Source organism: Mastomys coucha, unplaced genomic scaffold (genome assembly GCF_008632895.1).
Source record: "Mastomys coucha isolate ucsf_1 unplaced genomic scaffold, UCSF_Mcou_1 pScaffold5, whole genome shotgun sequence".
In the NCBI taxonomy this organism is placed as follows: Eukaryota; Metazoa; Chordata; class Mammalia; order Rodentia; family Muridae; genus Mastomys; species Mastomys coucha.
The window spans coordinates 90,842,615-90,867,614 of record NW_022196911.1 but is presented as its reverse complement, the minus strand read 5'-3'; the positions used below and the strand labels follow the sequence as shown (position 1 = coordinate 90,867,614).

The following is a 25,000-nucleotide window of genomic DNA, read 5'->3' as shown; positions in this document are numbered from 1 at the left end:
CACCCTCCCAATAAACCTCTAAGTTAGGGGTTTCTCTTATCCTCTTAAGGTACATAGGCCACACACTCACAAAAAGAAAGTGACTTGTTTAGGAGTAAGTGGTGACCTTGGAGAGAGCCCAGAACTTAGCGTAGTAGAGTCTGGAGAGATGAGTACTCCTGATGGCTTATGGGAATGGGCCACGGCCAAGGGCCCGTGGGCAGCAGCATGTTGAGCCAAGAGTTCCCAAGAACTGTGATGGGGACAGTATCAATGGGGCTCAGAGCATCCCAGAGCTGGAGGACCTCTGGATAGACATGGAATCTGCTGAAAGTCTGGCTAGACTGTAGGTTCACATGGAGGAGACGATGCCGCTGGCGTCCACCTGTGCACACAGACACTTTCTAGGGCAATGGTTCTCAAACTTCCTGATGCCGCAGCCTTTTAATACATTTGCTCATGGTGTGGTGCCATCCAACCATAACATTATTTTTGTTGCTACTTCATAACCATAATCTTGCTACTTATGAAGCATAATGTAAATATTTGTTTTCAGATGGTCTTAAGTGATCTCTGGGAAGGGGGTCTCGGCCCAGCAGTTGAGAACTGTGGCTCAGGGTTAATTCTAGGGTGTGTGTGTGTGTGTGTCTTCCAATGCTAGAATGGAACCCTTTTCCTAATCAGGCCTAAGGTGCTGAGATACGGGGGCGGGGGGGGGGGGAACCTACCTGATCTCCTCTGCAGCACATGCTTGGGTTATGGTAGATCTACCCATGCTCCCGTAGCTCAATGGATGATGGTAATGGATTATTTACTTCTATTGATGGAATTAATATGACCACAGTCTCCCCCCAAACCACTTGAGAGGCCCCCAAATGAACATATTTCATGGGTAAGTCACAGCTCAGGCCTGAGAAACTCCCCAAAAGACATACACAAGGTGCCCAGCCATATAACATACTCAATACTTAAACACAAAGTACCACTCAACCATTCCTTGGACCATCTAGGAAAGGTCCCCTAGATGAGGTAGGTTCTGGTACTAGAAACCCCACATTTGTCTCCCCAGGACCCAGGAAGTGCAAGCTGCTTCGTTTCTTGGCAAGGATTCCTGGGTAGGGACTTCTCACCTAGGTTTGATGACCTGAGTCTTCATGTTTTGGGAAGTTGTTATCATGGGATTCAGCCACCCCTGGATCTACCTGTATTCCCTAGCCTCCCAATGTCCCAAGGATGATCTGGTGAGAGGAAACGCACTGAGAGGCCACCACCATTGCTAGTTTTCTGATGATCCTAAAGTAGGTGTCGAAGCTGGACAGGTCCTGCATGGCCTTGAGGTGCAGAACCGGTTTTGAGGGTAGATAACAGGAAGCTATTATTTGGTCTGACAGGAACAAGTTCTGCAATGGAACTAGCTAATAGGGAGTGGCTCCCCCAGGCTGTTAGTGGCATTCATCTCTGATGTGTCAGGGGTTAACCAAAGTGACCAAAGAGCCTGCAGACTGGGATTTTTGTTTCTTATCAGAGAAGGGAAGATGAGAGTCATCCCCAACACCACCCCGAGCCACTGAACATATATGCTTCTCAGGATCAGTACAAGAAAAGGCTGCACTGCAGAAGTCTCATTACAAATTCACTTCTGGGACTCACCAAAACTTGTCCCTGGAACTGAGAGCTAGCTAAGGGGCAGCTAGGACTACATGGGGCCGCTCAAGCCAACTCAGGAGGGCCAAAGATTTTCTTTGACCGTGAGGACAATGCTCTGACAAGTTATCTCCTAGGAAATCTTCGGTCCTCTTGGTACTTCGTAGGAGACCTCTGGGGTCTTGCAGATTGTTCAGTTTTTCAGGGGAGGGGAGTTGCTTTCGCTGTATTCAGCCCATCCCCCTGGTTTACTCTAAAGACCTCGTGAAAACCAGACCTAAAAGACACCGTCTAGAAAGCACAAGAAAACCGAGGAATGGTGGCAAGTGAGTTTGCTGGAGTCGGAGTACTGAACTAGCAGCATTAAGATCCTCTCTTGATCCTGTGCAAAATTAGGAAAAGGAGAGGACCCTCTGGCATCCCTTTCCCTCCCCACTCCAGCGCATCAAGAAACCAGGCAGCGAGGCTCTGGGGGCTGCTTTTATGGGGACGACCTGACAGAGGGCATGGTCCGTACAAAACCAGGAACAATACATACATATATATATTATATACAGAGACGGGGTCCTCCAAGGGCGGGGCAGGAGCGCTGCCGGTCAAAACCGGAAGTACATCGAGGGCCCGCCCACCCGGCTCCACCCCCTCCATCTGCCTGGGTGAAGTGCAGGGGCCGGGCACAGTGACAGCCAGCTCTTTCTGGGGAGTTGGGGCACGTCTAGGGGCGGAAGAGAGGGGCAAGAAATACTGATTGATGGCATGGTCTATTTACAGGGGACTGGGAGAAACCGAAAAGGATAGAGCTAGGTTGTCTTAAAAAGAAAAAAAAGAACAAAAACTTAGGCTTAGGGCAGGGGTGGTGTGTGGAAGTGGCAAGAGATGGATTGTGAAAGGGGAGGGTACCTGAGGGGGTCTCACCTCCCTTGGTCCAAGCCCCAATTTGGGGTTAAAGTGGGGAAACTGAGTCAATTTCACTTAGAAAGCAGGCTGACAGCAAGCAGCTCTGGTCCCCAAAAAGATTAGTAAAATTTTGCCCTCCAGTGAAAACATTGGCAAACAGTGGGGGAGTGGAGGGGAGGCCGAGTCTATTTGATGGTAATACAAGGCTTCCAGGTGTGGCCCTGAGCAGGGCCTAGCTCCCCAGGGAGAGCTCTGCAGGCACACCACCTAAGCTGACCTCCCTCCCTCCTGGCATTCCTGGGCTAGACCAAGGAAACCGGAACCCCAGAGAGGCCTCAGGGCAGTTCCAGGAGGAGGCCTATGGCTGTTTGGCACCTGGGAGAGGGGAGGCACAAGGAGAAGTTGAGAGCCATTGCCCTTCCTAGGAAAGGCGAGCTCCATTCCAGGTGTTCTGGACTTACCCTTTCCCCTACTCCCACTCACCTCCCCCTGAAGGATACAAGAGAAATCAGTGCAGGACCAGGCCTAGCCTCCAGCTCAAGGGTGGGCTCTATCCCTCCTGGGACGGGGAGCAGGGGTAGGAGATGTTGAGGCAACCCCTCCAAGCAGGAGGCCAGAATGCAACAGACAGCACAATGATAGGGAAGAGGAAAGGACCAAGAACGGAGAATCTCAAGTCAAGAGGCCCAGGGGCCGTAAGGACCCTGTGGGCAGGGAGCAGCCTCCAAGTGGTGAGATGCTGGGAGAGCCCCAGCTCCACTCCGGTCCAGAGACACAGGCTGGAGGTTATAAAGTCTGGCAGTTTGGTCTGCAGGTCCTTGTGTCCATCCACCACCCAGGCCAGCTCTTAGCTTCTCTCGGCCTCTGCGCCTCAGCCCCACTGGGCAAGGAGGCCACTCTTCCAGCCAGCATTGTCTGCCCTGGCCACCCTAAAGGGGCCTGTAATATGGGCCCTCTGGTCCCTGAAGCTGGGGGAGGTGGGGTGGAGGAGTAGGGGAAGTCGGGGCACCTGTCCCCAGGCTGGTAGGGGGAGGGTGGGGATTGAGGACAGGGGGTAAGGATAATGGGAGGGGATTATTATTGTCCAGTCAAGGAGTTATTCCTGTTAAGTAGAATTGGAATTCCTCAGTGTTTGCAGGTTTCCTTCCAGTTCTGAGATCTAGAGAACAAAGAGAGGTGGCTTCAGGCCTGGCCACTCAGCACAGATCCTGTAACTTCACCCCAACCCTAGGCAATGACCCTGAGCTCCCAGCCAGCACCACAACCCTTCCCAAACACCATCGACTGAGTGAGTGCTAGATTCCAGCTTCCATGCCACTCCCTCTGTTGGCTGCCCAGGGCTCTACCTTGTCCAGAAGTTTGTCCATTTCCTCCTTCCTGGCTAGCTCTGACTCTTCCAGGACTCGACGCTGGGCGGTCTCTTTTTTCAGGAACTCAATCTCCCTGGAGAGAGGCAAGGAACAGATGGTGGGTTAGGATGTATGGTGTGGCTTTCGTCCAGGGAGAGAGCAGGCTTTCCCAAGGCTTCTAAGGCCTGTGTCTGGTACCCCATCATGGTGCCCTCTAACTTCGTGTTCATTGTCTCCCTCCTCAGCTGGAGGAAGGCTGAGGGTGGGGGGTGGGGACTACCACTAAAGGCCTCTCAACTTGCCTAGGCCCAGACCCAAAATTCTTGACACATACTTTTGCTGGTAGTCCTTGATGAGACGCTTGGCCTTGCTGTACTTGCGCTCCAGGGCCTGATACTGGGCCTGAGTCTCCCGCAGGTGCTCATCCACAGCCTGGCACAGGCTCTGGGCCTCACCCCAGTAGCCCTCCAGTTTCTCCATCCGCTCCTTATTCTCCTCCACGCTCTGCTCCAGCTGGGCCTTCTCCACCCGCCAGCGCCCTTTCTCCTGCTCCAGACTCTGCAACTGTGAAGAAAGAGCAGCCCTGGGTTGGAGGGGACCAGAGTGAGGCCCTGGAACCAGCAGCCTCTAAGGATTCCTGGCACCCGTAGAGCCAACTGGCTCCCAACTACTAATTCTCCGAGGAGGACCTTAGAGTTCTGCTAGGGGCTGTAGCAGGCACCCATGAGTCACCACCAATTAGCAACTTCTGCCTTATCCAGAAAGTGGGAGTGACATGCCTCAGGGCTAGTGAGATGGTAGATATGAAAGACAGTCACCACCAGCTCTGCGCCCGCCCTCTGCAGCCCTGGTTTGCTGACCAGTCCCTATCCCTGGAGATTCTTGAATAATCCAGCCCCTTTCCAGCTCCCAGGGGACTGGATTCCTGATAGCTCAGTCTGCATTCTTTTCTCAGTATCCTCAAGACACAGAACCTCTATGCACAGAGCCTTAAATCCTGAGCTCCTGCAGGATCCTGCACCTAATCTAGCCCGACCTCACAGCCTTTCAGAGACACCATGACCCAAATATCACTCTTCCCCATCTGAGCCTGCTCTCTTCACCTACTTGCCTGGTGGAAGGTGCTGCTGTCCCACAGCAGTCCCAACGGGTTCTGGTTGTCCCTCTGTCTTACTTGCTGCAAACACCTCGTGCTTTCTGAGCCTGGATACCTCAAGCCTTCCTGTAGAGGCTCGCACCTGCCACAGTGCCTTTGCAGGCACTCTTCCTTCTGCTAGGAATGCCCCATCTCCCTGTATGCCTGCTGTGTATCAGTTTCCCAGAAAAGCCTGCTGGGACTTCAGCAGAGCAGCATCCCCTGCCCTGCAATGGGATGGGGTCCTTCCTGATCTAGAGGCTCAGGTAGTAACAACACTTACTACAGTATGCAGATGCGTAAGACTCACAAGGACGAGGATCCATTCTGCCTTTGCTCACAACTGTGCCTGAGTGGCCTTAGCCGGCTAGAAGTTACCTTAGATGTCTGTCAGTTGGATGCCTCTTTGCTTTCTGAGCATGAAAACCACCTGTGCCCCACCGTCTGCTTCATGCCCCGAGAACACACCCCAACAAAAAAGAATTGTTGTCTGGCCCTTCTTGTACTCTGATTTACCCTTACAGCCTCGCCAGAGCCTCTAACCAGTTTGTCCATATTCAAGTCCTTTTTATCTCCAAATCCCCTTCCCATCTCCTAGGTGGTGAACTTCTAAAAAAAATTCTAGGGTCTACAGCTCCACGCCTGTAGAACCAAGGCTACAGTTCTCGAAGGGTGAGGTCCATACAATGTTGTTTTCTAGCTTTCCCACCAGCCAGCTGCCTCTTCACCTCTCCCAGCTACGATATCCTGCCGGCCTCCTTCCAAAGCCAGCCTGCAAGCTCCCACCCGGACACTCCTGCTCTGCCCTGGACACCTATCCCCTACCTTCCTCCATCTCTGTGGGAGAAGACACACGCATTCCTGTTGTACTACATTTTCATGGCCTCTGGAGATCGGTTTCTCCTACTATCCCAGAAACCCCGTGGGAGTTGGGACTCCTTCAATATATAGAAATCTGTGTGTCTACAATGCCTGGGAGCGTGTGGGTACCCAATGTGCTTGTAAGCATCTGGTATGCATGTACAGTAGCCATGTGTGTCACCAGCTGGTGCTGTGAGTACAAGCATGTGTGCTGCTGGCCCAGGTAAAAATGTACATGTCCTCTGACACTCTTCCTAGGCCAGGTGGCCCTAACAGTGGTCATGTTTGTGTGCTTCTGTGACCTCAAGGACAGAGTGGGTCTACCTACTAAGGCCAATGCCTCTGACAGAATCAATCATAGTGTCTGGAAATCATATCTGTGCAGACAGGGTGTGTAGGTGTCTGAGTGAATGGGTCTGCGGATTCAGGCTGGCATGTGTTACTGTATGCACCGCTGTGTCAAAAAGCCTCTAGCCTCTATCTTATCTCAGAGCCTGTGCAGAGTGGATGTGTGCTGAGCAGTAAACACAGACACCAAGAGCAAGACTTGGTTCATCAACATGGGAATTGCTGATACTGACTTTTGACTGAACACTGACCCTGAAACAGGCTGCAGACTTTCTGGATTCGCTGCAGATTTCCATGTATTGTCTCACTGGCTTCTTCTCTACATAGCTCTATACTTTTATAACACGCTTTACATATGAGGGGAAAGAGACCCAGTGAATGAATAGTGGAACAGATGGGCCAAAGCTCTTGGGCTCTCAATCCTGATATTCTTGGGTCTCACAGTAGCCCATGGTGAACTAGCATATGTTAGGGGGGGTGCCTGTGTGAAGGCAGAGCCCCTTCCTCCAGCTCTCAGCCCGGCTTTTCAGCATGCAGTCACATGCACATGAGCACGCACAACCTCACCTTCCGTTTCAGCTGCTGGATTTCTGCTTCAGTGACAGCATGCTTGATCTGGAGCTGCAGACAGACGGTAGCACTCAGCTCCTAGGGCCAGCTGCCCACCTGCCTTCCCCCACTGCCCCAGGGCCCCTCTTCCAACCTCCTTGAACTTGTGCACCAGCTTTTCGGGCTCCATCTCCACGGGGGACAGCGCGTCCTCATTCTCTGCCAGTTCAAACACCTCGATGGCCATTTCACCCCCTGGGAATGTCGGGCTCAGTTCTTCATCTTCGTCAGTGGCATACTCTCCTGTCTGTGGAGGGATGCAACAATGTGGGTCCATCTACTCCATTTCCCTCAGCAACCCCGCTGCCAGGCTGGAGACCGGCAACAGTATGCTCATGTTGGACTGGGAACAAACCAGGGAGTCTCCATGGCTAGGACAGTTCCCTAGATTAGGGCACCCTGCCCCCAGAGTAAGGACTCAGCGAGGACTGTTTTCCTTCTAGTTATAGGGAGACAGAGTGGGACTCTTCCGTTTGACCAGGGTTCTGTGATGGAGAGGGTCTGCTTCTCTCTCAGACTATAAGCTCCCCTGGGGCTTTTTTTTTTTTTTTTTTTTTTGTTGTTTTGCTTTTGCTTTTTGTTTTACCAAGTCTGAAAAAAGTAGTTGAGGCAAATGACGGCACTGCTTCATCTAACCACCAGAGGGCAGTCACGGCCCTACCTCCTCATCCTCCTCTCCATACTGGGCGTATCTCTGCTCCATCATCTCCCGCTGCCATCTCTCCTGCTCCAAGGTCTGCTGAATTAGCTGGGCCACTTCACTCTGTTCTCCAGGCCGCTCCCGGCCAATCATGAACCTGCAGGGGCACCAGAGTCATCTGTCATTCTGGCGTCATCCCAGCCCGGCTACAGCTGGGAATGCCACTGCCCTCCTTGTGTGGGGCCCTCCCTCCAAACATAGGCCCTCCCAGGGGAGGTGAACTGAGAGCCTGAGTCCAGAAGCTGTAGAATTAATAATGAATAGGGGAGCTGGGACTCTCACATGGCTGCCTACCAGGAGAAGCAGGGAGACCTGCTAGCCCTCCTGGCCAGCTGTGGGAAGGAGCTGTCAACCATGCTTTGTGCTGGGCTACAGGGAACATGGGCTCAGGGGCTTTTGACATAGGAGCTATTCCCACCAAACAAACAAACAACAACCACAAAACCAAGCCAAGCCAAACCAAAAGCACAGGAGTGGGCAAAATGACCCATCATCGTAGGGGATGGGGAATAGACTGTAGAGGTGTGTCTTGGGTGCGCTCCAAGCCCCTGGTCAGGAAGGGGCAGGGTGATGGCAACTACAGATTAGCACGGGGAGGAAACAGTGGGGCTTCCAGGCACCAGCTCCTCCTCTCCCCAGCCACCCACATCCTGTTTCTCTCCAACACCCTTTCCTGGGGGCAGTGCCCCTCTAAAAGTGGGGCAGGCAGCAGTCCCCAGGTGTCCTGCAGGAGGTGCACACAGACTTCTGTTTACTGGAACAGCCTTACTGACAGGACATGGGGCAGGCCTGAGATGAAGCTCTAGGTGGCAGAAGCTAGTTTGGTTTTCAATAGGTGAGCCAGAGGCAGAAGCAGAGGAGAATAAACTGAGAGGAGAACGTGGATGAACAAGGAGTCTGGAAGCCTGAGTCCCAGTGGCAAACAGCAGCCAGGGATCACGGGAAGGCAGGCCTGGCAGGGGCTGCAGGCACAATTCCCCAGGCAGGGACCTGGTGCCGAGACGATTAGCTTTCTGGATGTACCCTTTCTTGACTCTCACCGTACTCGGCCTTTGGTGTTCCTAAGCACAGAGGCTGCAAAGCTCTGGGTCACTCCCACCAGGCTTGTTCCATCCACCTCCACCAGCAGGTCGTTCACTTGGATCCTAGGGAAAGTGACATTTGTTATGGGGCCATGACAGGACAGGAGCTGGGGTAAAGGTGAACTCTTGCCACCAGAAATTCAAGGCTCAGTCCCAACAAGGTTCCCAGAAAAGGTACTGGAGAACAGAGAGAGCCAGAAAAGGTACCGGAGAACAGAGAGAGAGCCAGAAAAGGTACTGGAGAACACAGAGAGCCAGAAAAGGTACTGGAGAACAGAGAGAGCCAGAAAAGGTACCGGAGAACAGAGAGAGCCAGAAAAGGTACCGGAGAACAGAGAGAGCCAGAAAAGGTACTGGAGAACAGAGAGAGCCAGAAAAGGTACTGGAGAACAGAGAGAGCCAGAAAAGGTACTGGAGAACACAGAGAGCCAGAAAAGGTACTGGAGAACACAGAGAGCCAGGTAACACTGAGCCGTTATCCAGGACCAGGAAAGGTTGCTGGTATACTTCCTGTAACAACTATACTCTTGTCTCCAGGCATACTCAACAGGGTGATGTGACCTGCTCAGAGCTCATTTTACATGACATATGCCACCACCCCAATGTCCACCCAAAATGCCTTGGACCCAAGGACGGTCCTCTCTTGCTCACACACCAATCCACATCTGCAAAGTTGCACACTCCAGCACAATCTAGCTGGGGGGCGGGGTGCGGTTCTGGGCGCCCCACGGGAGCAGATTTGGGGTGGTAGCCTAGCCTGTGAGGGCTAGATGCAGAAGATAGGGGAAGATTTGGATACCTTCTTCCTCAACTCTCCACCTCCTGGGAGGTTTTGAGCCTCTTGGGGCCTCAGGTGGAAATGAAGAGAATGCCTGAGACAAGCAGTTTTCTCCCTCTTACAGGCCACATTCACCAGCCTGTGACGCTCACATACCTGCTGTGCTAGCAAACAGGCAGGAGTGGCCACGCTCTGGAAAGGGAAGGAAGTGCCAGGAAGGATGCCACCCTTTCTGTCCCTGCTGATTTCAGGCCACCTACACCACGGCAGGCGAAAGCCCTCTGAATTGGGCACCCATGCCTTTAACATGATCCTACAGTAACCCAGCCCTCACCACTCATGCCTGGCACATGGAGGGGGTGTGGGTGTCAACCCTTCACAGCTTTCCTGAGGGAAAGCCTTATAGCCGTTCCCACTTCTTCCCCCTGTAACACGCACAACAGAAAACCTGGCAGAAAGGAGCCTGGATGCCAGAGCTCTAGTGCCCTCCGAAAGCCTTCAGACTTACAGAACCTCAGGCCTCTCACCATAGATGTTCCACACTGGCACACACCTATGCACAAACAACCAGCAGCCTCAACTCCAGAACACAGCCACTACTAGCCCGATTCTATCCATCTCTGCATCCCTGGCTATCTACATTCCCGCCCCACGGGTTTCCACTTGGCAGCCCTTCCACTCAGGCTGGGGACACACAGCTCAATTGGCAGAGTGCTAGGGCTGCATGCACGACGTCTGTGTTCACAAGGAACCTTTTATTTCTATTTATCTATTTATTTTTGTTTTGCTTTTCAAGACAGGATCTTACTATGTACTCCTGGCTATCCGAGAACTCACTCTGTAGACCAGGCTGGCCTCAAACACAGAGATCCGCCTGCCTCTGCCTCCCTTGTGCTGGTATTAAAGGCTGAAGCCACTCCACCTGGCTACAAGGAACCTTTTATATACCCACTTGGCCTTGCTAGTTCCTGCCTGGCCGTCAGCTCTTTCAATATCACTTCTCCCAAGAAGCCCACCCCGTCAGAGTGGCCAGGTCTTCCTACTTTACTGTTTGTTTTGTGTTTTGAGATAGGGTTTCTCTGTGTAACAGCCCTGGCTGTCCTGAAACTCTCTTTGTAGACCAGGCTGGCCTCGAACTCACAGAAATCTGTCTGCCTCTACTTCCCAAGTGCTGTTATTAAAGGCATGCAACACCACTCCCGGCTAGGCCCTCCTACTTTGGGCCTTCATATATCCCTCCCCACTCATCCAGTGTGTTTGTTCTGTCTGGTATCTGTCTATTTTACTACACTGTTTGCTTTCCGAGGGTAAGGCCCTCTACCCTGACTGCTAGGGCCTGGCACCAACCCAGTGCGAGTCAGGCCCTCAGTATTTGTTAAGTGAAAGAAATGGGAAGCCTTATTCCAGACACGCAGCCCGTGTTCTTCCTACTAGGGCCAACACACCCCCTAAGCCAGTACACACCGTACTAGGTATAGCTTCGCACCTCTCCCCCTCCCCTGAATGTGTGGGGCCCTGAGGAGGGCTTCCATCTGTTCGCGGCTGTCACCCCAATGCCTGGCACAGCACCTGCACAGCGGTGCTCTGTGAACATCCAAAGACACACACACACAACACACACAGGCCTCCCAGAGGCTGCCGCCCCCCCAACCCCAGATGATGACTGCCAAGAGAGACCTGGGGAAGGGAGTGGAAGGATGGGGAAGAGAGTAAAAAGAGGGGAGAGGGAGCCGAAGGAGGACGGTACCTGCCATCCCGATGGGCCGCACCACCCTCAGTTACAGTCTTGACGAAGATACCTAGCTTCTCCAGGCCCATGTCGGCTCCAGCGCCCATGCCAATGATGCTGATGCCCAGGCCCTCAGAGTCTGTGAGGCAGAAGGGGAGAAGCCATGGCTGGCAGGAATCCTCTACCCTATACCCATTCCTTTTCATAAGTACTCCCCAAGTTTAGGAGTCACCCCATGGTGGGAAAGAACTATGGTTCCAACCACCTCCCTTTTGCCAGGCTAACCCATAGGGGCTACTTCCTGCCCTTTGCCCTATCCAACAGGCAGCAGGGTGTGTGAGGTGTGGCCAGGGTGTGGCAGACTATTGTGTATACAGATAAGGGTGTGTGGTTGGGATGGGGACTGAGCCAGGACTTAGCCCTGAGCCTTTTTTCTCTAATTACTCTTCTCTAAGCCCAGAGCTTCACTGACCAAACATGGATACCCATTGCCTACCTACACCTGCCCTGCCTGACCCATGGACCTCTAGCATCCAAACATATGACCTTCCCCATGAATGCTCCCTGAGGACGAGATACCAGGCTTGGGAAGCATTCAGATTCCTCTCTCTCCCAGGTCCGGTCTCCGCTAGGTCAAGTGGCCACCAGGCACTGTTGATTGTTCCTGCCCGGTGCATCCACTTCCACTAAGCAATTGCTGACCCCACCATGGGAGGTCATTATCCACTATGACCCCCTCCTTGTACCTATGCCACAGTGATCTTTCTCTGTTTTTTTTTTCCTTCCTTCTTTTCTTTCTCTCTCCACCCCCAAGACAAGGTTTCTTTGTGAGGGCCTGGCTGTCTGGAACTCGCTCTGTGGACCAGTTTGACCTAGAACTCAAGAGATCCGCCTGCCTCTGCCTCCCAAAGGCATGCACCACCACTGCCTGGACACTGTGAATTTCTAGAATAGCTTTCCCCATCCCTACAATAGCTCCCAGTCCCTCTTGGAAATGACCATGTTCTTGCCGTGGTCCATGCCACCCTGGCCACGCATTCATCCTATGCCGAGTGGACCTCTCTGTTCAGCCCCACTTTCCAAATGGCTCCTCTTTAAAGCTCAGCTTTGAAGAGCTCACTTTAGGGTGTACTCCCTTATCGAGGCTCTGTCAGACATATGATGGCACAGAAGGCTCAAGTTAGAGGAGCCGTCTCCCTGGGAGCCTGCTTTTACCTGTTTCTGTGCCTCCAACATAGCCTAGGACCACCCACACAGTACTCAGGAGATGTGTCCACCTAGTATCATCCCTTGGCAATACACTGGAGACACCGGTGGCTACTGTGTGGACAAGGAGTGCCAAGAAAGGCAAGGAGGTGCTAGAGTGAAGAAGCCTAGCGTGTGGGTACCGCAGGATGGCACGGCAGAGGCTAGCACCAGGGAAGACCCCAGTGTGTGCCTTGGATTGGCCTGGTCTCTCACCCTTCTCCAGCTCCACAGGAAACAGCTCCAACCTCTCCACTCGCTTCTCTAGCTCATATTCCGCAGAGGCTGCCATGGGATCCACATCCTCATTGCGTCGATCATAGTCCTCGTTGGAGTAGGTGCTGAATACCTGGGGAGGAGCAGGTCTCAGAGGTCCGTAGGAGCCCAAGAGCACATTGGCAGGAGAGAGAGCCCTTGGGCCAGCTGAGTTGCCTGAAGCCCCATGACCAACCAACCATCTGTCCTGAGGCCCTTCCCTTACCCTAATCTCACAAGGAATCCAGTTCCCAGCAAAAGGGCTTCCTAGTTCTAGAGCCCCAGGAGCAAGAGCGCAAAAGATCCATTCCACATGGAATAGTCTGGGGAGGTCCAGATGGACACTCCGGGGGAGACCGCAAGGTGTGCGAATCTCCAATACCAGGGCAGGGAGAAAGGAAGAGACAAGACCTAACAGCCAGACAGCTGAGGGTAGACACAAAGACAGAGAGGAGGTACGGGCTGAGCAGAAGACAGGAAGAGGAGGAGCAGGGGAGGAAGGATGGAGAAGCCACTGGAGGATGCCAGATGGGGAGGGGGAGGGGGAGGGAAGAAGGAGGCAAGGAGGCAAGGAGGCAAGAGGCAAAGGCACCAGGGCCCTTCCCTGCCCAGATGGTGAAATGCATGGCCACAGAGGGGTGGGGCGGAAGCAGAGAGTCGCATTCTACTGCCATGGAGAAGGGAAGGCCCTTAAATCTCAGGTAGGCCTCAGAGAGCAAGAGTGGGGGAGAAGCGGAGCCCCATGGCCCTCCCATGAGCCAGAACTGTGTCCTTGAAGAACAATACCCCTGTCCACAGGTACCAGAAGAGCCAGGCATAGGCCCCAGGACTGGGGCCCTAAAGGGACCACCGATCATTGCACAGCGGTCCCTGTGCCCCTCTGCTGTCTCTCTCCTTCTGTCTATCTCTGACCTCTTCAGTGAAGAGGAGGAGACGGGCTTTGTAGGTACTTGATGCTCACTGGGAGGAACTGTGGTGGGTTGTTTTGTTTTTGTTTTGTTTTATGGCTTTACTGCCAGCTAGGTTGGCATCGCTTGAAGTCAAGTGGGGGCAGGAGAGGTAGAGGCAGCTCTTATCAGCTGGATAGGCCAGAAGGGTTAGAGGAAGACACCACCTCCAGCAAGACCCGTGCCAGGGCCTGCTCTGCTCTAGGAGCATGCTCATGGGTACCCTATAGGTAGGGTTACCCCTTTGTTGGGGCTTACTGAATGTCACCCAAACCTCCAGTCTCCTCACAGAGGTTCACTGTCATGGTGGGAGGTAGAGGACACGTCTAGGACCAGCCAGCAGCACAGCTGGGGTTAACGTGCTCACCTAGCTAAAGCCCTTGGCTCTACTGTATCGGACACTTTCGTGCTCATCCAGCTACTATGCAGTGGCCAACGGACTGCTCCTTAACATCTGGCCAGCGGTCCCAGCCTTGAAGCAACAGACTCTCTACTCCACCTGTAATCTATTACCCAAGGTCACCGTAGCAGGGCAGCACCAGATTCTAGATGGGCCGTGGTAGGTGGGTCACTAGTGACTTAGTTCCCTATTGCAAAGGTGTTCCAAGCTTTAGGACAAAGAAGGGCATAAGCCTAGGTCAGCAAACTGGCCTTGTCCCATCTCTTCTCCTGAGGCCTCTGGCGTTTCCCCTGTGCCCAGAGACAGTGTTCCCCAGCCCATCTCCACTTCCCATCACACACACCACTCTGAACCCCCAAACACTCTGGGGGCCTGATCTGTGCCTTGTCGCCTGCCCACAACCTGTTCACCTTTTACATCCTGCCCCCGTGGGAATCCCAGGCCTCAGGCTCAGCGGCCTGGGACCACCAGCCACTCCTCCTACCAGAAGGTCCTGAGTTCAGTCAGGTATCTCCTTGGCTGACAGTTTGGAATCATATCCTCTGCCCTGAGCAGATAGATACCCCGGCCTCCATAACAGTGACAGCTGGGTCAGGGAGGGGCAGAGAACCCTGGCTTCACAATCAGTGTAGAGGTGGCAGAAGAAAAAAGTCTGGGGCCCTGGCCAGGCGGAGGAGGACGAAAGGCCCAGTAAGGCCAAAAGTCAGACACGTGGAGTGTCTGTACTGCCTTGGCTCTCACGCTAGTGGCCAGCTTGCTTTGGAGTCACCAGGGAGTCCAGAGCACTGCTCCAAATCATGTGCTATTTTTTACTAAAAAATCAGGGTAAGGCGTCAGATATAGACAGAGGCCCAGACCACATTCTCTCTCCATGAGGGCATGGGGCTGTTCACAAACCAACTGCCTCTAACACCCTCCCGACAGCCTCCACTCCTTCATGGATCCCACTGCCTTCACAGGGGACAGGGCATGGACGAGGCTTCCAACCCCCCAGGCAGGGAGTGGGGAGAGGCTGGCCACCCTTAACCTTCTGGACCTGTGCTGGCCTGGGGGAAAGGAGGAGGCGGAGAGTGAGAGAAACTTGGGCAGCTTTGGTGTCCAGAAGTAACTATGGAAACTGCAAGCAAACACATGGGGTTTGGCTCCAGAGGGCAAGACGGAGCAGGGCCTAGGCCAAGGAAAATCCTTGGTGCTGTAGCCTCACACTGGGGCAGGCCAGGTGCTAAACTCAGTAGAGCTTGGTTAGGGAAGAAAAGCTAGAAAAGTCAGAGCTGTGCCTGCTGGGCTCCCAGGGCAGTGGGAAATGGGAGTGGTCTCCTGTTCTTAATTCTCCCCAGGGGACATCTTTTCTCTGCCACCACTACTCAGAGGATCTCAAAGCACTGGCTGGCACAGGTCACAAGCCAATCACCAATAGTGGTCTTAGAGAAAGGGGGGGCTGAACTCCCCCGTCCCCAGAGCAAGCCCCCAGCCTCTTTTAAAGTACATAGAGAATATGGAAAGAGGTAGGATTCCCAAGGCGACAGGCATGACAGCCTGTGAAGCACCTTAGGGGAACTTCCAGGCTCACCGCCCTCTTCCTGTAGGGCCTGCTCCTTCAAGGATCATGCATGCCCCTTTCCTGTGCAACCCTGGCTATGGGAAGCTGGCCCAGCACAGACCCTAAGGTGTAGGGTTTTTCCCCCAGCCCCAGTCACATGGCCATGGTCCAGCTCATCCTTGAAGAAGTCTGCTTCCTTCTTTCACTTCTGCAAAGTTGGAGTGGGGGTACTGGCAGGGAAGAAGAGCAGCCTTCCTCTGTATTTTTGTTTGGGGAAGTTCCTAGCTTCGCTCTCTCTCACCCCAGACAGAGCCAGCCTCACATATCCAGAAGCATGAAGCGCCCCTAAGCTCCCCACCTTTCTCGTCCTGACAGCAGGGCAAGTGCAGGAACAGTATCCCCAAGACATGTCCCACACCCCTTCAGGCCAGCCAAGTCCCAGCCTCTGGCAGCTTCTGGAAGAAAGAATGTCTGGGGGAGGAAGAGAGAGCAGGTGTCCCAGAGTAGGCGTGGAGTAGGGAGGGATGCTGGGCGGGGTTAGGAACCTGAGGGCAGGTCGCAGCAGGCCACCTTCACAATCACAGACCTGAAGACCTTCCCATTCTGACAAACAGCTGGAAGTTCCCCCACGCCTCCCTCATTGTGGGAACTTCTGGGAACCCGGCTGGGTGGCAGGGGCTGACTCAGCCTGCCAAACACGGAGGTCTTGGCGGGAGCGACCACATGCACGTGGCAAGGGCAGCTGGGGGGTGGGGGGGAGGCAAGGGGGATCACTCACTTGGATCGGTGCGGTGCTGAAATGGATCTTCCGGCTCGGGGCCGGGTCCTCTTCTTCCGAGAGCCCGGGAATCTCCACACACCCTGACTCCGGCTCGTAGGGGGGCTCCCCGTCCTCCTCGTCTTCTTCATCGTCCTCCTCCAGGGCACTGCCCCCAGAGTCCTCCCCAAGTCCACTGTAGGCGCTCACGTCCACCAAGTCAGCTTCCGAAAAGTCCTCCTTCTTGGATTCATCCACCTCCTCAGGTGCCATGTCCGGGGCCCGGCCATTGTCCACCCCCCTCTCTAGCGTCGCCACTGACGCCGCCACCTCCTCCTCTGGGACCACTTCGGTCTTGGGTTCCTCGGGTGCAGGGCTGGCTGTGGTGGCCGAGGTGCTGCCGTTCTCCAAGGCTGCATGGACGGTCACCTCGGCCTGGATCACTTCCCCGGGAGCCGACTCAGCCTCAGACTCCCCACTCTCCTCAACCTCCACCGGCTTGATCTTGCGCACCTCCCGCGGCTTAGGCGGAGGTCGGGCAGGGGCCACCCGGTGCTGTGGGGGTTGCTGCCCTCCGGGGCCACGCTCTTTCTCGGTCGCGGCATCCCCCGACGGGGCGGGAGGCGGCGGCGGTGGCTGGAACACCCGGGACCGCTTAGTGACCAGCTTCGAGTTGACCTGGGGCGCCCCCGCAGCCCGAGGGGGGCCGGGTGCACGGTGAAGGCCAGTCCTCGAGTCGGCTTTCTCGAAGACCGCACTGAGCTGGCTGACCGTCGGCGACACGGCGTCAGCATCCAGCTTGTCCAGCGCCTCGGTGCTGCCGTTAAAGCGCACCACGACGTCAAGCTTCCGGTCCTGCAGGCCGGCGCGCTCCTGCCTCAGCAGCCGCCGCGCCACGGCCTCCTTGTCGCCACCCGAAGCCGCGGGGACGCTCCGTTCGAACAGCTTCCGCGTCTCCTGCAGCCGGGACGGCGGGTGCGGCGGCGGGGCGGGCTGCGCCGAGGGCGCGGGCTTGGAGTCGAAGCGGCTCACGCGCTCCGACACACTGGTGCCCAGCTTGAGCAGGGCACTGTGGTCCACGTTCTCGTTCAGGCTGCTGGCCCGCGGCAGGGACAGGCGCACGCCGCGGTCGGACGCCCGTGGGGCCTCGGCCATGCCTGCGCCGCCGCCTGCCTCACCCGGCGGCCCCGCGGTGGTGCCCATCTGCAGGAACATACTTTTGATGCGGTGGACGTTGGAGCCATATTTCTTATGGTGGGCCGCCTTGGGTGCCTCGTCGGGCCCGGGCGCATCGGGAGGCTTTAGTGCCTGGATGCCCGCTTCGTAGGCGCTGCGGTGCGGGGAGGCGCTCCGGAGGGGACCCCCGGGCCCCCGAGGCTCCGTCTTCATCATGGTTGGGGGAGCCGGGTTCGCATCCCCCCGCTCCCCGCTGCCCCCCTCCAGCAGGCGGCTGGCCAAGTCGGGACCACCGCCCCCTCCCCCCCAAAGAAAAAAATCCCGAAAGGCCTTCTATAGAGTCCCCCAGAAACCAAGCTGCCAAAAAACAGTTAACCCTGCTTTAAAAAAAAAAAAATCTCCGAGCGCCCTGTGTGGGTCGCCTCCCCCAACCAAGCTGCCAAAGACAGCCAGCCCCCTTCGAAAGCTCTAGCGGCCTGGTGCGGTCGCCCCCACCCAAATTGAAGAAGCGGAGGCTGGCTGGAGCCTCTGGGACCGCGCGCCCAGCCCGCGAAGCAGCGGCCGCGGCACCGGCTCACATCCTCCGAGGCGGTGTCAGCGGCGCTGGCGGCGCAGGCGCCCCCTACTCCGGCCGGGGGCCTTGGCTCTCGGGGTGCCCGGCATCCCCGCGCCCGCGGCTGCTCCGCTGACCCGGGCCGCTCCGCCGCGCCTCCCTCCCTCCCTCCCTCCCCCCCGCGCCCCGAGCCTCGGTCTTTCTCTAGCTCTGCCCGAACCACGGCTGCCGGAGACCGAGCGGCTGCCCTTCTCGCCGCCGCCGCTGGGGGACTGGTACCACTGGGTCCTAAAGGGATCGGATTTCCGGGGCCGGAGCATGTGAGCCCTCCCCTTCCCTTCCACCCTGTCGCCTGGTCGCTCCTACTCATACTTGGCGGACAGCCTTCCGCAGCTTCTCGGACCTTGGCTATTCTTCTTCAACCCTCCCATCTCACACTCGGCGGCTTTTCACAACCCACATAGGCGTCCCCTCATTTAACCCTGGGGGCGGGGAGCCATCTAGCCACAGCAGGAGCTGGCCTTCTCCTCCCACAAAGTGATGGGGTTCTATGGGGAGGGCCCTTGATCATTTGCTTAAAGGTCCTCTTAGAGTGTTCGGGGCTACCAGCATCAAAACTTTTGGGCGCTAGATCAAAGCACATATTTCTAGCTCCTTCCCAAAGTTGAAGGGGAATCTCAGGGGCAGGACCTGGGATTCCTCATTTTTAACAACTCCCCATAGGGATTTTTTTTTTTTTCATCTCAGGATGTAAAACTTGGGCCCAGTAATCTTTGTGGTGTTCTGTCGGGAGAAGAAATGAAGAAAGGGACGGGGATGGGGGGGTACATCACCCATATGGCAGGAGATTATCAAAGCTGCCTTTTGCCTTTAGAAGTCTTAAGATGCTGTTCTTCACCTACCCACTTGGAGAGAGAGAGGTATACAATCCTGGCCTTCAAGCTATCTCTGAAACAGGAAGGTTTGGAAGCTGTTGGGAAGGTTGGAAGGAATGATTCTAGAGGCCCAAGGCCAAAGTTCCCCTATTGAGAGTTCTACTTTGGGTCTCGGACTTAGAGGATTCTGGTCACTTGTGTGCAAGTGTGTTTGCGTGTGTGTGTGTGTGTGTGTGTGTGTGTGTGTGTGTCTGTGTCCTACAAATCCCATCTTGAAAACTCAGCTTTTTTAGAGCTCCTTCATTCCTCACATACACAACAAAGGGCCTTCTTAGGCCCGTTAGTTATCCTTCCCCAATCTAGCAGTGAGGATCCATCCAGTATTCAGGTCTAGATGTGGAGCTCCTGTCGTCGTAGAGTCCCAGGAACTGAACAGGGTGGACACTAGGACCCAGAAAAAAAACTCAGGCACAAAGCCTCCCCCCCTCTCCCCAGCTGCTTCCTGCATCTCAGGCCTTCCTGCGGCCTCTGCCTCCTCCCCCGCCCTCTCCCCCTCCATCCTCTTCCTCCTCTTCCCGTTTTCTCACTCTCTCCGGTTGGCCTGGCCGAGCTCATGGAAGGAACCCTCTACCCTTCCGTTCTCAGTGTGTGGGTTTTGTGGGACACTCTCACCCATGGCACGTGCGAAAGAGCTCCGTGCGTGGGGGATGGGACGTGGGGAAACCGCCTGGGAACCCTGAAGATTGGGATGGGGAGGAGCCAAGAACCACTGGACTGGCTCCCTAGGGTAGTGTGCCAGGAGAGGGAAGATTTTTGGCTCTCATCTGGAGCCGGAGATGAACCCAGATCTCAGGCTTTCGGATGCCCCCTACGTTTTTGCACAGTGGGCAGGAGACTTATCCCTCCCCAGTTCTGCATTTGGGGATCTGTGCAGTATAAAGAAGCCATCCAGGTTCCTTCTCCCCTCCTGACCCATTTTAGAAGCCTTCTTTCCTGAACAAGCTTTAGGACTGGTTTTCAAATTCAAGTCTGGGGCTTGAGCCCTTCACCCCAACCCGACTGTGGCAGTTGGTTGCTCGTTTTTTTTTGAGAAAGGATCTGCACTATCCTGTGCTGGCTTCGAACTAAACATTCAGCCAAGGATGACCTTGAACTTTTCTGATCCAACTGCGGCCACCTCCTGAGTGCTGGAATTACAGGCTTGAGCAGTTGCTCTAACCCAGGCCTTCCTACCTGCTAGGCAAGCATTTTAGCAACTGTGTAACATCCCCAGCTCCTACTGTGGTGGTTGGGCGATGTCCTTCTGCTCACCCCATTGCCAGTTGGGAGTCTGAGCAGTGTTCTTAAGAGTTCCTCCGTGGACTGGGGGAGGGCCGAGGGCCCTGGGTGTTCTGCCCAGAATCTCCCACACCCTTTGTGGTGAGTCATTTTTAACTGGCCCCAGCCCAAGGGGTCTGTACCCACTCTCCTGGCCAGGTGGGAGGAGGGGTTGAGAACCAGCCGTTAGCCCCTTTCCCAACACCCTTGGCAGAAATTTAGGATGAACTGGATTTATGGGTACCCTCAGGTCTCCCTTGTCCAGCGATTTCTCAGAGTAAAACTCCTTTAGAGGGCTTTGGGATGTGAGAAAGTACGGTGAGCAGGGAGCTTGGGTGACGGCCGCTAATGAGTAGAGATTATTATTTCATGGGCTCCTAGATAGCTAGAACACCCAAGCTGGAACTTCTGAAGCGTTGAGGGAGTGAGTGGTGGTAACTGCTTCACCATCACTCTTTCCTTGGAATCAGGCACGACACAATCTGCCTAAGAGATGGGTGGGGCACGGGGTGTCACTTCCATCCTGTCCCTGCTTGTCTGAGGTAAACTTTCCTTCCCCCCAGGGCTGTAATGTTCACAGATTCTCGCCTGTTTAGCATCCCAGGGTAATTTGAAACTTTTGGTCTCCCCAGGTAGAACATCACCGGTGTCCCTGGTAGTCTTGGGATGGAAGTTTCCTCCATTCCTTTGTCCTATTTGGAGAGGGGAGTGGACTGGTTCCCAGTGTCAAGCCAGGATCTGGGCTTTAGGTCTTGGCTATACCACTTATTGTCTGGGTGACCTTGTAGAAGTCACATATGTCCTCTGTGTTCCCAGGGGATAAACTGAGGCCTGGGAGAGGTGCCAGCAGTCTAGAAACTTATGACCCTGTGTAGAGGAACGAGAAGCCTCCCCAGCAATGGCTAAATGATAGAAAGTGCAGCAGGCAGTGATAACTACCCCTCTCCTGGCCTGAACGCCCTAGTTTCTCATGAGGGCCCTCTCGGAAGGTGCTCTTTGATGACAAGCCTGGAGGCTTGCCGGCTTTAAATGGCAGGTGTAACAGCAAAGATGGTGATGAAGACGGGTGGAGAGAGTCTGATGTGCGATAAGTCCCGGCCTTCAGCACCCTGGGCTCAGGCATGGGCCGGGTGCCAAGGCTGGCTGCTCATCCCAGCCCAGGGCCTTTGAGACAGGACTTCTGAAAGCAGTGTTTGTTTGTTTGTTTCCTGGCCACTGTCATCAGTGAAGAAGCTGATCTAGACCCTGCCCCTGGCTGTTCACCCCAGTTCTTCTCCTTTGTTGGCTAGGGCCTTGAGCTAGTTCTGGGATCCATGGAGGATATACTTGTGTACCCACATTTCCAAACAGGAGAGCTCACCCAGCGTGCTGGTGCCTGGGTGGGGTGGTGGTGAGGAATTAGAGTCCTAGGGGAATCGGAGTCCCTGGGAACAGGAAGGAGTGAGCAACAGGCTCACACCGTTTAGAGTCCCAGCTAGGGTTCTGCAGGTTTGAATTGAGTCCTAGCTCCTCCCATTTGCTCCATGACCTTGGGCTAGTTATTTTGGATTCCTCAGTTCCTGACACGCTCAACCTGAATGTCTGAAATCTGACCACGGATGACCCTGAGTGTCTCCTACTTCCTGCAAGGCACATGCTGGAACCAGGCTTTGAAATCAGGCCATTTTTGGTAGAACGACTCCCCCACCCCAGCTCCCACAGCCAAGCTCAAAGACTTTGCCAGATCTCCTCATTTGTAAACCAGAGACAATAGACCAACCTCAAGGAGCAGCCCAGGGCACTAAGATCCTGAATGTAGAAAGCAGAGAGGCTGGAGCTCAGTGTAGGCTGCCACTGCCACGGAAGGCACATGTATTGGAGCATGCACGTATCGGGGTGCGCATGCACAGCGTGGGCAGGTACGTGGCTGAGAATGAGCTGGTGTCTGCAGCTCTTGAGTCTTCTTTTTTCTTTTTTTCTTTTTTTAAAGAAAGATTTATTTATTATTATATGTAAGTACACTGTAGCTGACTTCAGACACACCAGAAGAGGGCATCAGATCTCATTATGGGTAGTTGTGAGCCACCATGTGGTTGCTGGGATTTGAACTCAGGACCTTCAGAAGAGCAGTCAGTGCTCTTACCCGCTGAGCCATCTCTCCAAGCCCTGAGTCTTATTTTCATGACACCCTGGGCCTCAGATTCGTTTCAAGGTCCATTATGTGAAATTCTGCTATATAAGCATTCCTGCCCGTGGCTCTTCCAAATCCTTCTGAATCGTTTCTTGTTGCCCTGGTAGAGACTGAACCCAGGGCCTCAAGCATGCTCAGAAAATGTTACCTCTCTTAACTACACCCCTGCCCTGAGATAATTCTTGAAGGTGACCTTTCTTCTAAACTTCCCAAGAGGTCTTTTATTCCTAATGTCTTGTCACTGCACCTGCAGCAAGGGGAACTATGGGTCCCTTCTTCCTACAGCTGGGAGATAGCCACTGCCTGTTCTTTTTTTTTTTTTTTTTTTTTTTGTTAACTTTTCTGGCTACTGGCTTTCTTCCCATCAGTCTCACACACTGTACTCTAGCACCCTGTGTAACAAAGATCACATGCTTCTTGGAGACTAGGGAGGCATCAGTTCGTGTGTGTGTGTGTGTGTGTGTGTGTGTGTGTGTGTGTGTGTGTGTGGCAGGGGTGGGGGATGGGGTGGGACACAGCAAAGAGATCTCCAAATCCTCAGGTGCTTTAAAGGAAAGCCTATATTTAGCTGGCTCAGCCTGTAAATATGTATTCTGCCACGTTGTAGTGTAGTGGTAGCCAAGGGGGCTCTCTACAGACATGCCAAGAGGTCAAAGGGAAAAAATAAAAGAAGGAACGAGAAAGATTAGGCAATGCATTTTGTCATCAGTGAATCCAAGGAACTCCAACTGCTAAGAACTCACATTTCTGTTTTTTTTTTTTTTTTTTGATGGCTAACTGTGTTTTTCATCTGCTTTCTGGACTGTGTGCGAGGAAGAGACAACTTTCAGAATCACTTTCTCCCATAGGCCTTTGCCGGCCATCTCCAGCCTGACTGGCTCCAGCAGGCTCTGCTGGGTCCTCTGGGACCTGGCAGGGTTCAGTCTCCAGAATGCTGCTTCTGCTCTTCCTCCTCAGCCCCTTGTTCTTCAAGCAGCCTGGGGGGTGGAGGGAAGGCGAGAATGGAACAGAAACAATCCTGTTATTTGGGAGCAATTCTACTTCCCTGAACTCTTTTTTAATCTTTTTTTTTTCTTACCTGTTAGTTTGAAATTTTCCCTAGAAAATAAGGAAAATTCAGAGAATTGCATCACAGCAGCATTTACAAATGCCAGTATTGGGACATTTTGTTTGCTTCAGGTTTGTCCATAGAAATGATATTAATCTGGGAGGCTAGAGAAATGACTCGGTCAGGAAAGTACTTGCTGTACAAGTTTGAGATCCTGAGTCCCATCCCCAGAACCCAAGAGAAAAATCCTACCAAGAGTGGTGGCTCATGCTTGTGATCCCAGGGCTGGGGAGGCAGAGACAGATGCTTGGGGCTTAGAGGCCAGCAGGTTTAGCCTACTTGCCCAACTCCGGGCCAGTGAGAGACCTTGTCTGAGAGAGATGGAGGGAGAGAGAGAGAAGGAGGGGGAGGGAGAGGGAGAAGGAGAGAGAGACAGAGAGAGACAGACAGAGAGAGAGCCAGCCCAAACCAAACTGCAAAGGTGTGTCCCATCTTCTCCAGTGGAAACTATCTCCCAGCACAGTAATTCCCAGGCCCCTCCCACTGCTGCCCCTGGCAACCACTTGTATCTGTGTGAACTTGACTCTTCTAGGTACCTTATGTAAGCATCATACAGAATCTGTCCTTTTGTGGCTGGCTTGTTCTGCTTGGGTTTATATAAACTATGGCAAGTATCGGCCCATAATCTTACCTCTTTCCCATGCATTTGCATGTCCATGAAACAGTAGTGCTTTCTGAGTCTTTACAGCTTCTGTATGTAACAATAGCAATACTATAGATGCCATTTGTATCTTCCCCACTCAAGAGTTTTGACAGTGGGTCCCTGTCTTAGTCAAGGTCTTACTGCTGTGAACAGACACCGTGACCAAGGCAACATGATAAGGACAATATTTAACTGGGGCTGGCTTACAGGTTCAGAAGTTCAGTCCATTATCATCAAGGCGGGAGCATGGCAGCATCCAGACAGGCACAGTGCAGCTAGAGTTGAGAGTTCTACATCTTCATCTGAAAGCTGCTAATGACTGACTTCTAGGCAGCTAGAATGAGAGTCTTATAACCCACACCCACAGTGACACACCTATTCCAGCAGGGCCACACCTTCCAGTCCCGGGGCCGAGCGTTTACAAACCATCGCAATCCTTATGTAGTTTACTCATTTGATCATTTGAATTTCTTTTTTTTTTTTTTTCTTTTTTTGGTTTTTCGAAAGAGGATTTCTCTGTTTAGCCCTGGCTGTCCTGGAACTCACTCCGTAGATCAGGCTGGCCTCGAACTCAGAAATCCTCCTGTCTCTGCCTCCCAAGTGCTGGGATTAAAGGCATGCACCACCACTGCCCGGCTTGAATTTCTGTTTATCATCTGAATAAACCACACTGTAGTTGTTGCCAGTTCACCTACTGACAGTGTTTGGGTTTTTGTTTGTTGGTTTGTTTTGTTTTTGCTGTTCTAGGCAGGGATGCAGAGAACATCCTGGGATTTTTATCTGAACCCATTCAGGATGGGTGTAACTGCCAAGATGTTCTCTACAGCTGCTGAGTCTCCATCCTTCCTCCTACCAGCAGCAACTGTACAAGACCACATCTGGCCAACATTTGCTATTCCACCC

The 25,000-nt window shown here is 53.9% G+C and overlaps 1 protein-coding gene across 1 annotated transcript; it reads right to left on the bottom strand.

The window, feature by feature from the left end:
- Window positions 1-2,090: 2,090 nt before the first annotated feature.
- Ppp1r9b (protein phosphatase 1 regulatory subunit 9B) lies at window positions 2,091-18,233 on the bottom strand. Its single transcript, XM_031354460.1, has 10 exons — window positions 16,277-18,233; window positions 12,573-12,705; window positions 11,130-11,250; window positions 8,563-8,667; window positions 7,484-7,619; window positions 6,917-7,069; window positions 6,781-6,834; window positions 4,204-4,433; window positions 3,867-3,963; window positions 2,091-3,679 (listed from the first exon to the last, which is right to left on the bottom strand). Exons 1-10 carry the CDS (start codon window positions 17,645-17,647, stop codon window positions 3,626-3,628), a joined length of 2,454 nt encoding a protein of 817 aa, XP_031210320.1. The 5' UTR covers window positions 17,648-18,233; the 3' UTR covers window positions 2,091-3,625.
- Between the last annotated feature and the right edge of the window lie 6,767 nt (window positions 18,234-25,000).

What these genes read in the sequence shown, in the direction of transcription:
- Ppp1r9b (XM_031354460.1), bottom strand. Translation starts at nt 17,647, where the DNA reads ATGATGAAGACGGAGCCTCGGGGGCCCGGGGGTCCCCTCCGGAGCGCC. An exon ending in TCAGCACCGCACCGATCCAA is followed by an intron (nt 12,706 to 16,276) that starts GTGAGTGATCCC and finishes GCTCCTCCCCAG; the next exon opens with GTATTCAGCACCTACTCCAA. An exon ending in TGGACAAACTTCTGGACAAG is followed by an intron (nt 3,680 to 3,866) that starts GTAGAGCCCTGG and finishes TTTGTTCTCTAG; the next exon opens with ATCTCAGAACTGGAAGGAAA.